The sequence below is a fragment of the Neovison vison genome, chromosome 5 (assembly GCF_020171115.1).
Source record: "Neovison vison isolate M4711 chromosome 5, ASM_NN_V1, whole genome shotgun sequence".
Lineage (NCBI taxonomy): Eukaryota > Metazoa > Chordata > Mammalia > Carnivora > Mustelidae > Neogale > Neogale vison.
Genome location: NC_058095.1, coordinates 108,324,558 through 108,342,864, shown reverse-complemented (window position 1 = coordinate 108,342,864; position 18,307 = coordinate 108,324,558). Strand labels below are relative to the sequence as shown.

The 18,307-nt window shown below is 37.5% G+C and overlaps 1 protein-coding gene across 3 annotated transcripts in view; it reads right to left on the bottom strand.

Moving 5' to 3' along the window:
• Window positions 1-3,757: 3,757 nt before the first annotated feature.
• Window positions 3,758-18,307, bottom strand: part of SUCLA2 (succinate-CoA ligase ADP-forming subunit beta) — a 54,268-nt gene continuing 39,718 nt past the window's right edge. For all 3 annotated transcript variants that reach the window (XM_044249730.1, XM_044249732.1, XM_044249733.1), the window contains exons 7-11: window positions 14,211-14,372; window positions 13,974-14,116; window positions 7,696-7,816; window positions 6,741-6,829; window positions 3,758-4,547 (exon numbers count right to left, since the gene is read on the bottom strand). In XM_044249730.1, the coding sequence (XP_044105665.1) occupies window positions 4,473-4,547; window positions 6,741-6,829; window positions 7,696-7,816; window positions 13,974-14,116; window positions 14,211-14,372 (590 nt within the window). In that variant the 3' untranslated portion in view covers window positions 3,758-4,472. The remainder of the gene's footprint in view (window positions 4,548-6,740; window positions 6,830-7,695; window positions 7,817-13,973; window positions 14,117-14,210; window positions 14,373-18,307) is intronic.

Here is an 18,307-nt window from a genome sequence, read left to right as displayed (position 1 = left end):
GGGTAAGGTGAATGAGTGCTCACATAATCTGCTTGTTCATGTAAGGAACCTAAAGGCTAAAGCCAAAGGCATGAAAACAGTAATGATGGAAATGACAGAGGCGATGTGGGAAGTAACAAAATGGATCTCTGGGAAGTAACAAAATGGATCCTGGTAGGGCGAGCCCATCCATTTTCATGTCCCAGGATGGCTGCTTACGGATGAAGTTTGCTGCTGACTGCACAGCCAGTGAGAGTATCCCGAGAAGGAAGTCAAGTGGGGGTGGCATGCATGGTGGGGCTCCCACCCCACTAACCATGAAGAGGAGGCAACGTACAGGAAAACAACAATGTACACACAAGATTGGAAGAAATGAAAAATAGAAGCCGGTTACTTGTGAAGAAATAAAAGTTGTTCACAGTCTAATCTTGTGAGGCAAGTCATGAATAACAAAGATGCTCAAATTTCCTCAAAGTGGAAAAAGAAGCTGACAGAGCTAGATTTTTGAAAAAGAGAACAAAGACTGCCATAGCTTCAATGCTGAGAACATTCAGACAGGGGGCAAAACCCTGGCACCTGAGGACACTGTAGGTTAATTATCTCAAGTCCCTCTGGGTCACCACAGCCCTCCCTTCCTCCAGTACTCTCTCTGGCTGTCACTTTGGACACCAACTTTTAAAAAATTATTATTTTATTCTTTCACTTTCACCTATTCATTTTAAATCACACTTCAGACAAAAACTGATTTACCAACCTTTTGCCTTTCCTCATTTTATAGTGCAAACCTCTAAATCTTATTTTGATTTTTTACCACCACACAATAAATCACACAAATCTGAAAATTGATTTTTCCACAGGTCCTATCTCACCTCCTTACGTTTCAACAGGACAAAAGAACATGACTCTAATTGTAGCACACCTGCTAATATTTATGCCCGTTATCTTAAAAGTTCTTTAAATAGAATTATTTGCCAGACAGAAATAACTCACCAAAATATTTTAGAAATATTGAATGCTTCAATGTCCTGCTGGGGTTACTGGAGCTTCAATGTCCTGCTGGGGTTACTGGAGTCGTACAACCTGCCTGCCTGCCTTCATTTGTGCTTTCCTTCCTTCTTTCTTTTCTTATTTTTTATTTTTCACTCCCTCCCTTTGTTTTTGTTTTTACATGTTTTCCCCCTAACGTGTGGTTTTCTAAAATCCCATCTGGTGCAAAGTATGATTATCTATCAGGCTTGGTGTCCTGGGTTTTGCAAGCTGTTACAGTCAAAATTGGTCATATTCTATGCAGAAAGAGTTGTTCAGATGGATTTACTCAACTGTAACAGAGAGAATTCAGATGTTAAGTAGTTAAATAGGGTTTTTTTTTGGGGGGGGGTTGTTTTTTTTTTCCCCCACAGGAAGCAGGCAGGGCTGTAGGGACAGAAGTATCAAGCCCGTAAAAAGAATATTCAAGGGTGAAAGCGTGTTTGTGGGCTGCTGTAGGAGGGTGTGTAAGTGGCTACCAGACCATTGTTTCCATTCTCCATTCTCCACAGAATTTCTACTTCCTGCCCACAGCTACACCATCACACTTACCAAGTTGTTATGCCCTATTTCAATTCCACCAAATACTTTTTGGTCCTTATGTTTCTTGACTTCGTAGCTATATTTGACAACATTGATCACTTTAACCTTGAAACATTCTTTCCTTACCTTCCCTGATAAATGTTCTTGTAGTTTTCCTGGGCCCACCACTGAAGAAGCCAAGGCACTCTCCTCCTCAAGGCTGCAAGCTTTTTAAGGCTTCCCACCTCCCAGATTCTCCCTACTACCTCAGTCTTAGCAGTTACTAATCTCTGAGTTAACTCAGCATCCAGTTTGCCTTTAGCTTCCAAACATGAGTTGTGATGTTTTAAAGTATGTCAACAAACTGATACTTCTCCCTTCAAGAATGGAACTGACAATGTCCACAATAACTAAACTATGGAAAGAGCCCAGATGCCCATCAAAATATGAGTGGATAAAGAGGTTGTGGTGTGGTATGAATATATACCTATATATTCAAAGGGATATTACGCAGCCATCAAAAAAACTGAAATCTTGCCATTTGCAATGACGTAGATGGAACTAGAGGGTATTACGCTAAGTGAAATAAGTCAATCAGAGAAAGACAATTATCATATAATCTCTCTGATATGAGGAATTTGAGAGGCAGGGCAGGGGGTTGTGGGGGGATAGAGAAGGAAAAAAATGAAACAAGATGGATTGAGAGGGAGACTCTTAATCTCACAAAACACACTAAGGATTGCTGGGGGGTGGGGGAATAGGGTGGCTGGGTTACGGACATTGGGGAGGGTATGTGCTATGGTGAGTGCTGTGAAATGTTAAGCCTGATGATTCAGACCTGTACCACTGGGGCAAATAATATATTATATGTTAATAAAAATAAGAAAGCCTGGACTCAATGAGTCATGTCTAACGAAGAACGTGGCAGAAATGACAATGAAATGAGAATACAAAAGGCAATGTCGCTCCTCCCTCATTCCCTTGGATCCCTGACTCTGGGGGAAGCCAACTGACATGTCACAAGAATATTCAAGCAGCCCTGTCGACAGGCCCACATGGGCAGAAACTGAGGCATTTGGACAACAGCCATGTGAGAGAGCCATCTTGGAAGTAGGTCCTCTGGCCCTAGTCAAGCCTTCAAATGACTGTGGCACCAAAACCAGCACCTACCTAAACTGCTTCCAAATTTCTGACCCATAGTAACTATGAGAAAGTAACTATTTGAAAATCATTTAGTTTTAGGGTAATCTATTATGCAAGAATAGGTAACTGAAACACTAGTATTACCGATAGCCTATATTATATCCTCCCTATAATACCAAGTATTGTTTTAAATTCCTGATTACACCCCAACCAATACAAAATGCCAATCTTTTTTGAGTTTGTCTTTGGCTGGCAATTTTTGGAAATTTCTTTTTTTAATGAAAAGCCAAAGGCTTGGACTTTTAATTGTAACTTTATCATAATTTTCAATAGTTTAATGGCTCCAATTTAGTATTTTAATACATGAGCAGGAAGGGCAGACTGACAGTTAGATAATGATATATGTATAGTCGGTTTAAATATATATTTTATATATTCTCTTTATAGAATGTCTCTTCCTCTCCCCCAACCCACTCCATCCCCGGCTGTCCTTCTCTATCTCCCTCTCCCTACCCAGTAATTCTAGTCAAGATGAGAAAGGAGCTAAGGAAACAGATACACTGAAATTTAAAGACTTGTCCAAAGTAAGTAGTGGAGCCAAGATTCAACTACAGAGACCACTTTCAAATTCTATGCTCATAATCACTATGCTATGCAATCTATCATAGTATATATATCTGATCACAAGTTATGTACATCAAAATAGGTAACAAGTTCTGATATTTATCAGTACAGTTACAGAGCCTACCACTTGGCTGGTATTTCCTTCCATGGTATTAACACTGTGAATAGTTAAATATCAACTGTTCTGAGTAGTGAACAAAAGATTAATACACACATACATATACACACACAGAGGGACACAAAAGAAAACATGACTGTTTTATAGAAGGTACCAGAAGGTACACACACATAAACATCAAAATTCCAGGGAATTATTTGAAAGTAGCTCCATAATACGTAATGTCATACCCCAGTACATGATCTACAAATCAGTTCTTGAAGATATTTAGTGTAATCATGAACACATCACCTTCTACTATGTTTACTTAGAAAAGAAATGAAAAGAAAAAAGAAAAAACATTAATCCAAGTCACATTGGGAGATTTTTATTAACTTAAATTGACATTGTTAATTTTGTCTGCCAAGTCCTTACTGAATATACCTTTATTTGATACAAACCTACCCGTTCTTATCAATACCACAGGATCATGAAGACTTACAGTAATCAGTGTTTTATAATGCTTAAAACAATGTTCAAATAACAAGTTATTTCACTGACATACTTAAAAGAATATTTTGGGGAGTGTTTGAAAGCTCTTTTTATAAATAGTAATTGATATATTTAGATAGGTATTTGGTGTTGAAGATAAACACTTCTAATATAAAACATTGTTTTAACACATTGCTCTGCTAATGAGACTAGTTATCAGATATAATATATTTCTAACACTAAAGAATAAAGCTTTTTCTTCATATTTATTTTATTCATAGGACTCTCATCAATGAAGAATGTTGAATCTAACAATAAACTGGCATATTGCAAGTGACATTCTACAGAAGTGAAAAAGAAAGCTGCAACAAAAGAAAGTAGATCACTGCATTGTACATTCTTTATACAAACAGCCCACTCTGAACAGTAGAATTAAATGCAGACCAAATGCTTTTAAAAGTTTTTGTGCCTAGCTGGCAATTATAATCTCCGTACACTAAAGAGAAAAGGAACAATAATAATACAGAACACAGTATTTTTAACGATTAGCGCACATTTAACACCTTCAGCCATCCACTGGGTTCTCCAATCAGATTGGCAACTGAAATTTCACATCCACTTGGGCTTGCTTGGCTAAGGTCACTATTTCAGAGAGCTTTACAACCTGGAAGGAAAAAACAAAGCATCTTTGTTTCCGATTTCCACAAAACCGTAAAATCAGAACTACCAGTAAATGTGAAATTAGTGCACATTCAATCTTTCTCACTTAAAACATCTGAGCTATTTTGACATTTTATAAATCACTTCACACTCTTACAAGCATTTGCCACTCTTGAAGGATAGTCAAATCTGAGACTCTTCATAACTCACACCTCAGCTCAATACCTTCTGTGTATGTGTGTGTGTGTGTGTGTGTGTGTGTATACTTACTCTTTTTTATTGCCTAAATTTTACCTATTATAAAGACAGAAACAGTGACTGTCTTAATTGGACACCATACAATGCAAAGCACATCTAATCAAAAGTCTGTTTAATAATATGTATATAATCCTAACTTGCAATATCAGGATAGGAGCTTGAGTCTAGAAGGTAGTATTTCATATTTTGCCAAGCTGAATTCCAATGTTGTGTCTATAATCTGTGTGAGGATAGCCAGCTTCTGTCCTCCCCAGCTGAGTAGTTAAGGTTTCAAAGTTAGGCCCCCTGAGTCTAAATCCCATTCTGATGTTTATGACATGTGATCCTGATGAATAAGTTAATTTATTTGGCCTGTTTCCATATCTATAAAAAGAAAAATTGTATAATCAAATATAATGAGATAATACCTGAAAAAAAAGCTTAGCATTACAAGCACAATAAATAAGTGGCAGCAGTTGCTACTATCATCATCATCATAATTATTAATATTGTCATACTTCCATAATCTCATAGTCAGTAGAAAAACAATGCAGTTACAATTTAATCAGCTGTTCACTTTTGTCTTTCATGGTCTACTTGATCAAGATTTGATCAAGATTTGACTGATTCTTCTCCTTTTTTCCCATGTCCACAAAGTTTTCTGAAATACTTTTGCTCTACCATTCCCTTGCTCAAAATCTTAATCTTTAAACTCGGGATTGAGGGGCACCTGGGTGGTTCAGTCAGTTAAAGTGTCTGCCTTCAGCTTAGGTCATGATCCCAGGATCCTGGGATAAGAGTCCCACATCCAGCTCCCTGCTCAGGAGAGAGCTTTCTTCTCCCTCTCCCTCTGCTGCTCCCCCTCGGCCCCATTCTCCCCCTCTCTCTCCCTGTCAAATAAACAAATAAAATCTTTTAAAAAAAACCAAAAAACAAATTAAAAAATAAAGTCAGGATTAAGTATAAATCTGTCACTAAAGTGCAGCTGATTTTTATTTACTAGTGTGTACTTTCCCAAAGAATGACACAAGACCTTTATTATTTTTATGAAATGATATCACATTAACTCAGCAAATCTCAAAAGCCTACTGCTGATTAAACCAGACAGCCCAGAGGATTCCATGAAATGACCATAAACAACAGTTGGAAAGAATCAAAAGTTCTCATTCAAAAACACCTCTATGTCTACTATGGAGTGTGTTCCAAGACAGATTACTAAGTAAAAGAAATGACATAAAATATGTTATCATCATACAATGTGAGAAAGTGGAGATACAGATATATATGTGTGTATATGTATATGTGTATACACACACATACATACAGATTACTTGTGTATTATTTTTGAAAAGTGAAAGGATGAACTAAAAACTTCTTTAAAAAAGTGGTTTTGTGTGGGAAAGGAGGAAACAGACTATATTATAAAAGTATAAAAAGTTTAAAAGTATAAAAGCTAGATTCTCTGACTATACCTTGGTTTAGTTTCAACTTTGGAACCACATAATATTTACATAAAACAAAAATTCCTTTAAAAATAAATGAGGGGGCACCTGGGTGGTTCAGTAGGTTAAGTGCCTGACTTTGGTTCACGTCCTGATCTCAGGGTCATGGAACTGAGCCCCACATTGGGCTCCCCGCTCAGCAGGGAGTCTGCTTGTCCCTCTGCTGCCCCCCACCTCATGCTCTCTCTCTCTCTCTCAAATAAATAAAATCGTTTAAAAAAATAAAAATAAAAATAAATAAATGAAACTAACTTAGACTCTAAAATGAGCCAGCTAATATTGCCAACAATGAGTGTTTCTGCTAAATATTAGGAGCACTGAACTGATTATACCTATCATCCCATCTTTTTTTTTTTTTTAATTTTTTTTTTTTTTTAAGATTTTTCTTTATTTGACCTATCATCCCATCTTATACACTTTGCAAATTTACCCTTAGATACGTAACGTAGCATGTTTACCATTTTAGCAGCTTCATCCAAGTCATCACAAGCAAGAATTTTAAGTCCACTGTCTGCTATTAGTGCCTTAGCATCATCAACTCTTGTACCTGGAAATGATTTATACAAATATAAAGATGTTTTAAATACATGCTTAAACTCATTTAAAATGCAGGTCACAATATGAAATTTCAACATAGGAGTACTTTCATCATCTAAAATAAATGCTTCTAAAACCAAAGAAACTACTGTAAGATTCTGGAGCTACCTCAGGACATATCTTGCCTTACCATGTCCATGGTAACTTAGGCAAGTCTGAATTTTAAAAAAGCACAACAAATAAATAACATAATAAATTATACCAACCAAAACTATAAGCAATTTCCCCCAATATGAGAAATATTTTCTAAACCCACATCGTAAAAATTTCCTATGGGACGCCTGGGTGGCTCAGTTGGTTAAGCAGCTGCCTTCGGCTCAGGTCATGATCCCAGCGTCCTGGGATCGAGTCCCACATCGGGCTCCTTGCTCGGCGGGGAGCCTGCATCTCTCTCTGCCTCTGCCTGCCATTCTGTCTGCCTGTGCTCACTCTCTCTCCCTGTCTCTCTCTGACAAATAAATAAAATCTTAGAAAAAAAAAAAGAAAAATTTCCTATTATAGGGGTGCCAGGGTGACTCAGGTCATGATCCCAAGATCCTGGGATAGAGCCCCACACTGGGCTCTCTGCTCAGCAGGGTGCCTGCTTCCTCCTCTCTCTCTGCCTGCCTCTCTGCCTACTTGTGAGCTCTGTCAAATAAATAAATAAATAAACCTTTAAAAAATTAAAAAAAAAATTCCTATCATATATTAACATTTTCACTTAAAAGATAAAGCTATTTGAAAACTCTATTTTAAATGAATTAAACTCCTTGGAATTAGGAACTTTTAAACAATCAAGAGTTCATGGAACAACCACAAGGTATCTTTTACACTCACCTTGTAACCGTACCACAATAGGTATTTTAATTTCCAAATCCTTTACTGCCATAACTATACCCTGTGCAATAACATCACACCGCATGATTCCTCCAAAAATGTTGACCAGAATAGCCAGTACCTGTGAATAAAATGGTTTTTGTAGATTAAAATTTAAAAGCAAGGGGTATGGGTCCTTCCTTCTCAAGAAAATACTAGTGCCTGTGCCTTATGATACCAATTAATTTCATGGTAATAATTTTCAACCAAACCATCACCTTCTCTGTAGCTCCCAACACTGAAGTTTATGCAGTCCACCACGTACCAGAACTTACTCTCCCCAACATCGGTGATTTCAACACCTGGCTTATACAGCATCTTCTCTCCTAGCCCATATGAATAAGATTCCCTGATTCCATTTACTCGTTTTCTATTAAACAGCCATTCACCAACATGACTGCTCCAGATCATGATATAAGATAACATTACATGCAACTTCTCCAACTTAATATTTACCACCTTTCATTCCTTCTTCATTTATCCCCACCAACTCAACCAAATTCTCACACACAACTGAACCTCAAAATCCCAGCTTCTCCTGAATACCCACTCCTAGCTACACTTCACATCCAAATCTCAAGGCCTGTTTGGATCAGCATTCTTACATCATCACTGATAGTCTGAATCACTATTCTTCTATCATTTCCCCCCAAGAAATCTTTTTCTATTTTTTAAAAAAGAGTTTTAGTTCATTTACCTACACCAGAGCTTCCAACTAGCAAAATACAAATGGGTTATAGACATACCAAGATATTGTTCCCCTCTACCCATAGAGCAGTTAGGAAGATTCTGGGACAGCTAGCACCTCTGCACCTCTGGGCCAGTAGCCTCTGTCTACAAGCAACCTTCTCCATCTATCTTCTATACCCCACTGAAATACCATTTTCTGTGAACGACAGGACATTAAAAAGATTGAAACACACTTAACTACACTATGCATTCCTTATTTTTACCAGTATTATTTCTAGACCTTTAAGAAATGAAGGAATAGACTAGAATTCACAGTGACCTTGGACGCACCCTCCTCTCCTCCCTCCCACCTCATTCTGGGTAGCTTCGATACATACCACAGGCATCACCTAACATTCGTGCCTTAAAGTGCCTCTACCGTGTCACTTTTACCTCCGGTTCTCCAACTAATGATCACCAAGGCTAAATCCTTGACTTGACCAGAATGAATGTTCCTAGAATATTGAGTGTACAAATCCCACTCTCCGCTCAACCTCCTCTCCTCTCACCTCCAGCTCCATCAAACCCAGTCTTTTCCTCTTAAAACCTTCTAGTCTCTCAACCTTGATCTAATCTCCCAGATTCTCAGCAGCTCTGGCTTTCTACACTACAGAGCCTGGATCCTGTGGCTCAGTGATCCAGTGACACTGTCACCTGCATGCTTAACTTCCCCATACCCATTCCTCTCAAGACCAGTCTGCCTCTGCCATCCCTTCAAATAATGCACTCTTGGATGATTCTAGTCAATCAGTTTACTCATTCCAACTTCAAGGAAAACCTAAAAAGTTAAAACAACAATAACCCGAAACATCAGCATAACCTAAAGAGCAGTACAATAATGACTCTTCATTAACAATCCTTCTTTAGTAGTCTGCCTCATACCTCTCACTTTCTTCATAAGCCTCCTATCTCACCTTTAAGCTCTCTAATCATTAGATGTGATCTTCCTTTCTCCAGTGACACCTTGAGGAAGGAGTTAACCCCCTCTCTAAAGCTAATCTCACTATCTCATTAGTGTGTTGTATCTCCTCCAGGTCTTCATTCCATTAGCTAAACTCACTTTCTTCTTCATCCTCAAATCTCTTCTCTCCTTAGCTAGAAATAGCTCATATTCTTGGTCTTCTAAACAAACAAGAAAGCAAACATACACTAAACACTAAAGTTCTCCTCAACCCCACCTCCATTCAACTGCTAACACTATGTCCTTCTGTACACCCGAGGGCTGCCTCAATGGCTCAGTCAGTAAAGCTTCTGACTTTGGCTCAGCTCATGATCTCAGGGTCCTGGAACAGAGCCCTATAGGGTGGGCTCCACATTCAGCAGGGGGTTTGCTTCTCCCTCTCCCCCAACTCATGGTTGCTTGTTCTAATATATAAAATCTTAAAAAAAAAAAAAAAAAAGAAAAGAAAAAGAAAAAGAAAGAAAGAGAATAAAAGAAAGAAAGAAAAAAATACCCTGAAAGGGTAATCTCTGCCGGAAGTCTCTACTCTCTCAATTCCCAATCAGAGCTAACCTATTACAACCTGGTCTCTGGCCCTTCTTCCCTAGGGTTCCCAATCACTAATTCAGTCCTTACTCTACCTGATCATTCCTATAGATGGACACTGCTGCCTACCCCTTACTTCTCAAACTCTCCACCTTGGCCTTAGATGTCATTGCTCTCTCCTAATCTCCAGGAGATCTCTCCTGATCTCTTTTTCTATTTTGTTGGGTCTTCCTTCTCTATTCAGTCCTTCAGCTCCAGCGGTGGCAGGGGCTCCCATTCTTGGTTTCAGCCTCTCACCTGGTTCATCTTAACAACTTCCTAACACTTCAAGAGACACTTCAAGAGAGACACCACAAGCCAAGTTCAACCCAGTCAGAAACACCTATTTCTCCACTTTGCCTCTAACTACACAAAATACTCGCCACCGAATGATCTCGCCAAACAGAAGTCCTTAATGTTAACCTAACAAACCCTTCTCTGTAGCTTCCCAACAAAAAAGGAAAAGATGAATTTAATGATTCTGTCTCAGAAATGCCTCTAAATTAGGTTTCTTTGCTTTATTCTTACTGACACTACTTCTGTCAGGGACCTCTTCATAGTTTTGCACAAGCAAACTGAACTGAACTTTTGCACAACTGAACTCTTTCTCCTGCCAGTGTCTCCTTCCACTCTATTTCATCCTCTACTAACCAGAGTTACCTTCTTTAAAAAAAAAAAAGGTTAAATAAATAAATAAACAAACAAACAAAAGGTAAGGGATATATATATATATATATATCTCCCTGTGTATGGATTAGGATAAGGGAGTTAAAATCCAAACTTCCTAACTAGATACAGATACAGAGATCTCTACAATGCAGTCTCAATTTGCCGACTTTAATCATTCATTCCAAAAATGCTGTATTCTTACACATAAGCACCTTACCATTCCATAAACACAATGGTCTTTTTTGGATTCTATATACCTTTTTTTTAAAATTTATTTGTCAGAGAGGAAAAAAAGGAAGAGCGCACAAGCAGGGGGAGCAGCAGGCAGAGGGAGAAGTAGGGTCCCAGCTGAGCAAGGAGCCTGATGAGGGTCTCGATCCCAGAACCCTGGATAATGACCTGAGCCGAAGGCAGACACTTAACCGACTATGCCACCCAGGCATCTTTGGACTCTACATATCACTCTATTTTCTTCTTCTTCCCTAACTCATTCAATTTCTCAAGACAGCTCAAGGAATCATTCATTCAGTTAAGGTCTCCCTGATTCGCCTACTAGTTACCAGCTCTGACTTCTATTTTTCCACAACACTACATTCAGTTTATCACCCCAGTCAGACTATAAAAATGCCTTAAGCAAAGTACCATGCATTCCCAAATCCAAGTACAGTGTCCAACACAAAGAGACATAATAAGTATACAGCTATTTCAATGCTATCCACCTGTGTCCCTGGGTTCCTGGCCAGTTTCCAACTCCAATGCCCTTCCTGTTCAGCCCACAACACTGGAATTCTTACGCTTTTCTCTATTCTTGTAGGTAAACCCTAAAAGCTCTACTTAGAAGAATAGTTAAAATTCTAGCTCACCGTAGTAACTACTCAACAGTTAAATAATTAGATAACGCTCTGCTTTTAGAGTTTACCAAAAGAAGCTACAGAAATACAGTTCCAATAAGATTTATTTTTTGAATAGTTATTAAACAAGGAAAATAAAGCACCGTTATTTCTCATTTCAGTTCAATGCTTTTTGTAAAACAAAATATGGCAAATAATTCCAGAGGCTCAAAGAGTGGTAAAAAAAAAATTTTAAATCAATTAAAGTAAAGTAATTAATTACTTTAGAGTCTAACACCATAAGTAAAAAGGCACATTGTCAGCAGCATCAATAATACTTATTAATGACCTCTGTATGCACTGAGCACTACGCCAGCCACAGGAAGAGGCAACAGTGAGTAAGAAATACTCCTCACTGGGACACCTGGGTGGCTCAATGGGTTAAAGCCTCTGCCTTCGGCTCAAGTCATGATCTCGGGGTCCTGGGATTGAGCCCCACGTCGGGCTCTCTGCTTAGCAGGGAGCCTGCTTCCTCCCTCTCTCTGTGCCTGCCTCTCTGCCTACTTGTAATCTGTCAAATAAATAAATAAAATCTTAAAAAAAAAAAAAGAAAGAAAGAAAAGAAATACTCCTCACCAATGAGTAATTCTCGGTACTGAATTCAGTAAAACTAGTTCCACAGAAGCCACTATCTTATTTTTCCATAAGTCTTACAAAACTCACAAGGGCCACACAGTAGATATACCTCTTTAAAAAATCATTAATAATATTGTGTATCTTTTGGATCATTATGCTTCACATCCCTTGTATTCTGATAATCACTTACAAAATCATAGTTCTAATTTATGGCCTATCTACATATGAAAGATTAATACAAACATTAAAATGAGTGTTTTAGAGGAACACCTTATGTAAAAAGTGGGCCAAGGTATGCTAGCCAAAGAAGACATCCAGATGGCCAAAAGACATATGAAAAAGTATTCCACATTACTCGGCATCAGGGAAATACAAATCAAAACCACAGTGAGAATACCACCTCACACCAGTAATTAACAAGTCAGGAATCGACAGTTGTTGGCAAGAATACAGAGAAAGGGGAACTCTCCTATATTGTTGGTGGCAATGCAAGCTGGTGCAGCTACTCTGGAAAACAGTATGGAGGTTCCTCAGAAAGTTGAAAATAGAGCTACCCTACGACCCAGCAATCGCACAATGGGTATTCACCCTAAAAATACAAAGGCAGTGATCTGAAGGGGCACATAAACCTGAATGTTTATAGCAGCGATGTCCACAATAGCCAAATTATGGAAAGAACCTAGATGTCCATCAACAGATGAATAGATATAGAAGATGTGGTATGTGTATGTGTGTGTGTGTACACACCTACACACACATATATATAATGAAATACTATGCAGCCATCAAAAGAAATGAAATCTTACATTTGCAATGACATGGATGAAAATAGAGGGTATTATGCTGAGTGAAATAAGTCAATCAGTGAAAGACAATTATCATAGGATATCTTTGATATGAGGCATCTGAGAGGCAGGGCCGGAGGTTATGGGGGGGTAGGAAAGGAAAAAATGAAACAAGATGGGACTGGGAGGGAAATAAACCATAAGGGACTCTTAATCTCACAAAACAAACTAAGTATTGCTGGGGCTGGGGAGCAGTAGGGATAGGACGGCTGAGTTATAGACATCGGGGAGGGTATGTGCTATGGTAAATGCCGTGAAATGTGTAAGCCTGATGATTCACAGACCTGTACCCCTGGGGCAAATAATACATTATATGCTAATATAAATAAATAAATAAATAAATAAAGGGGGGGGATAATACATTATATGTTAATAAGAATAAATAAATAAATAAATAGATACGGGGGGAAAAGATATGCTAGCCAAAGAACTCAAACTATGTGTTTTGACATATATTTACAAATGGGTGAACTAGATGGCATGTGAATTATATCTTAATAAACTGTTTCTCTAAATATATATATATATGCAAACAGAAACAGAGAAAGGGAGTGTGAGTGTGTGCTTGTGTGTGTGTATATGTGAATTATACAAGCATTAGCAAATTAAAAAAATGGTAAGTCAATAGTAACAAAAATAATCTCTGGATAGAATTAAAGGTAATTTTGATTTTCTTCTTTGTAGCTTTATAGATTTTCCAGATCTCTGGGCTTTTGTGGTCAACTACCATCTCCAGCAGTTTTTCATAGGAATGGCTCCCATACTAGATCACTACTATTCAGAGTATTACCTAATACCATCTAATATATCTTCATCTTGTTTTCTAAATTACAGAAGGAAACTACCTTTTTTTCTAGTCAACTTTTATTGCATTGATTTCAGCAACTCTTCTAAGCTAGTTAGGTCTTCTGAAATTTAATGCTCTACTACTATAATGACCACATCTACTAATTAATCAAGTTACTTCTTGTCATTCAAATTCTAAAACATAAGCCCGGCCCTTACCTTTTTATCTGAAGTGATAAGCTTAAATGCTTCTGTTACTTGATGGACTGTGGCACCACCACCAACATCCAGAAAGTTCGCTGGAGTCCCTCCATGAAGTTTTATTATATCCATTGTGGCCATCGCCAAACCAGCACCATTTACTGTCAAGAGGGAAAATGACTTGTATAAACAACAAACACAAAGAAAATAAATTAAGTTCAGCCAACCCACCATTAATATAACAACACATGGTACCTAGACAGCCTATATTTCCATCAAGGCCAATGTAGTTGAGATCTGCCTTAGCTGCACCTTTCTCCCTTTCATCTTCCTGGGTCCAATCCTGTAAGTCAAAGATTTTCTTCTGGCGATAAGCTGAGTTAGAATCAAAGTTGATCTTTGCATCCATGCACAGCACTATGAAGGAAAAAGAAAGAAAATGATCTGAATTTCAAAATAAATACAATAAACCATCCAATAGTGAAATGTTCTTAGTTTAGGAGAAAAAGGTTTTGTATTGAAAATATTTCAATTTATGTTCACAATGTATTCAAACTGTTTATTAAAAAAGAGTATTTGGGAATTAAAATTGCTTTATCAAAGTTACTAGTTATACATCCATCCTAGCCAGATAGTAACGGATAAAAGGGGAAAAAAAAACCACTTCAAAAACACTTAAAATTTGTTTGTTTGTTTTTTTTTTTAAAGATTTTATTTATTTATTTGAGAGAGAGAGACAGTGAGAGAGAGCACGAGTGAGGAGAAGGTCAGAGAGCGAAGCAGACTCCCCATGGAGCTGGGAGCCTGATGCGGGACTCGATCCCGGGACTCCAGGATCACGCCCTGAGCCGAAGGCAGTCGTCCAACCAACTGAGCCACCCAGGCGTCCCTTAAAATTTGTTTTAAAGTTACCAAAAACAAAACAGCCAAGCACCTAGCTATCCCCCTTCTCATGTGCCTTGGACCCCACTGTCTCTTACCTACGGAAGGACATTGCTCTAGCAATTCCATCCTTCTTGCATTATAAACTGCCCCCTTTTTGCTATTGGCTAAATGCCAATGATTTGCAAAAATGCTGTTATTTCTCCCACCATAAAAAGAAGAAAAAAATAATCTGCCACCTCTTCCCTCTTACTCTTCTCTTCATATACAGCAAAAGTCCTTGACAGACTTGTCTATATAAACCAAGGGTCAGCAAAAAACCAGTATGGCTCAGGGGCCTGACTGAGACTATGTCTATTTTGTATTACCTGTGAGCTGAGAATAGGTTTCACATTTTTACATATTTTGAATGGGTTGTTAAGTAAGAATGGGAAAAGGAAGACAAGGAAGACGAACAGGATATGAAGAAAAGCAGCAGGAATGAAAACCATAGTGGGCCACAAAACTGAAAATACTTACATCTGCCAACTACTTTGCCTAAACTCCCATCATCCTCCCTTAAATCCACTCGAATCAGGTTTTACCTCCAGCATTCTTCCAAAATGGCTAATATGAAGGTTACAGCTACCAACTTCATCTTTCAGTGCTTTATTCCTTCCTCACTCCAATATAACTACAACATTCTCCTGGCTATCCCTGATAAAAGGCTGAAAGACTAAGCCGCTTAAGCCTACAAGGCTACCCAAAACAAGAAACAAAGTTTGAAATCCAGCTAAGTTAACTACTTATAACAAAAAACCAACACTCAACACTCTTTCAGAGGAAGATAAAAGAATTCTGTCTCTCTACCGCATCTCCCAAAATATCCAGTATAAGACTAGATCCGTGAAGGCAAAACAGGAAAATATGAACACCGATAAAGAGAAAAAGCAGCCAAGAAGAACCAAACCCAACACAACCCAAATTTGGAATCAGAGAACTCCGAAAGCTCTTTTAAATACTTTAAATACTTTTCCCTTTGAGGACTTAAAGGGAAATATGACCATAATAAAGGGCCAGAGACGTACCTCAACAGAAAATAAAATTATCAAAAGAAGCCTAGTGGAAAAATCTAGAACTAAAAAGTTCAATACCTAAAATGAAAAGTTCTCTGGATGTGCTTAACAATGTATTTATTGGAGATGATCAATGAACCTGAAGACAGATAAACAGAAGTTACCCAATCTGGAAAAAAAAAAAAAGTGACCTGTTAGATATTAAAAAGTTATCCAACATGTGATACTGGGAAGAGAAAGGAAGGAGAATGGGGCAGGAGAAAATACTTTAAGTGATGAAAAAAGATATATCAGGCTAGATTTCTATGTCCAGTAAAAATATTCTTCAAATCATGTAAACAAATCATGTAAACAAATTTTCAAAAAATAAATACCTCATCAAATTAATAAGAAAAACTATCCATGTTTCTTTTTTTTTTTTTTCATGTTTCTTTTGAGTACTATAATAGGCTGAATAATGCCACCCAAAGATAAATAGGTCCTAATACATGTGAATGTTACCTTATATGTTAAAATTCTTATAGGTGTGATTAAAATAAGGATCTTGGAAGATTATCCTGGATTATCTTGAAAGGCCCTAAATTACATCACAAGTATCTTTATAGGAGAGAGTCAGAGGGAGATTAGATACACATAGAAGAGGAAGAGGCAATGTGACTCAAGAGTCAGAGACTAGAATGAGGTGGCCACAATCAACAGAATGCCACCAAGAAGTTACAAAAGGTAAGGAATGGAGGCTTTCCTGGAGCCTCTAGAAGGAGCACCTTGATTTCATGTGACATTGATTTTGGACTTCTGGTTTCTAAAACTCTGAGAGATTAAGCACCTGTTGTTTTAAGCCACCTAGTTTGTAGTAATTTGTTACAGAAGCCACAGGAAACTAACACAGTTACCAAAGGACATCAACAGAAAATCTGTAGTCTACCAAGGAAAGTGTATGCCCAATAAACATGAAAAATTCTCAACATCACAAGTAACCAAAGAATTGAAAAATAAATTAAGACATTTCCTGATTATTAGTTTGACAGAGTTTAAACCCAATATAAAACTTACTTCTGCCATAAGTAGACAATGAAATGGACACTCTGTATGTTAGACCAACTTTTCCAGATGACAATCTGGCAAAATACATCTCAAAATGTTATAATATATCTCAAAATGTTATTATCATGACCCAATAATCAAACATATGTGAAAATATTATTCCTTTTTGACCCCAAAATTCCCCTTCTAAGAATCCATACAAAAGATAATGAAGATTGCAAAGATTTATATACAAATAATATACAAGCCTTTAAAAACTTAAAAATATTTAACATCAAAATATTCTATTATATAGGTTTTGGGGTTTTTTAAAGATTTTATTTATTTATTTGACAGAGAGATCACAAGTAGGCCGAGAGGCAGGCAGAGAAAGAGGAGGAAGCAGACTCCCTACCAAGCAGAGAGCCTGATGTGGGACTCCATCCCAGGACGCTGAGATCATGAACTGAGCCAAAGGCAGTGGCTTAACCCACTGAGCCACGCAGGTGCCCAATATTCTATTATCTAGTTTTAAGTTTAAAAAAGAAAAGATACAAACTGAATAGACAACATGATCCTGATTACCGAACAGACTGAAATGAGCTACTGAAATATTAAAAAAGTGTTAGGTAATGAGGCTATATAAATTTTTTATTGGTGCAAATTTTTAAAGTAAATATACAATGCCCTTAACCAGAAAAGGAAAAACAAACAAACAAACAAACAACAACAACAACAAAAAACCCTCCTTCGAAATATATAGAAATACATACAAAGAATAGAAACTAAATACAAAGAGATAAATATACAATGCCCTTAACCAGAAAAGGAAAAACAATCAAACAACAACAAAAAAACCTCCTTCAAAATATACAGAAATACATACAAAGAAGAGAAACTAAATACAAAGGGAAAAAATGGTTTTTAAGAGAACAAAGACATTCTCTTAACAAGAGAATATGGCTGCAGAATTCCACTGCTGAAAATAATTCAGGAATCTTGCTTTCAACGTTTGGAATGTTTCCATGAGGGAAAAAAAAAAGAAATACCTGTTCTATACAAATAATTCTCCTTCACTGAACATTCATTTTTAAAATGTGCCTTTACTTTCTAAAAAACTTAATTTTTTAGCTTTATAAACTACCCGTATGATCAAAAGAGAATTTACTCATTCTTTATACAACTATATAAATGACCAACCAAAAATCAATTTCTATAATAAAGAATATAACTAGAGGGACGCCTGGGTGGCTCAGTTGGTTAAGCAGCTGCCTTCGGCTCAGGTCATGATCCCAGCGTCCTGGGATCGAGTCCCACATCGGGCTCCTTGCTTGGCAGGGAGCCTGCTTCTCCCTCTGCCTCTATCTGCCATTCTGTCTGCCTGTGCTCGCT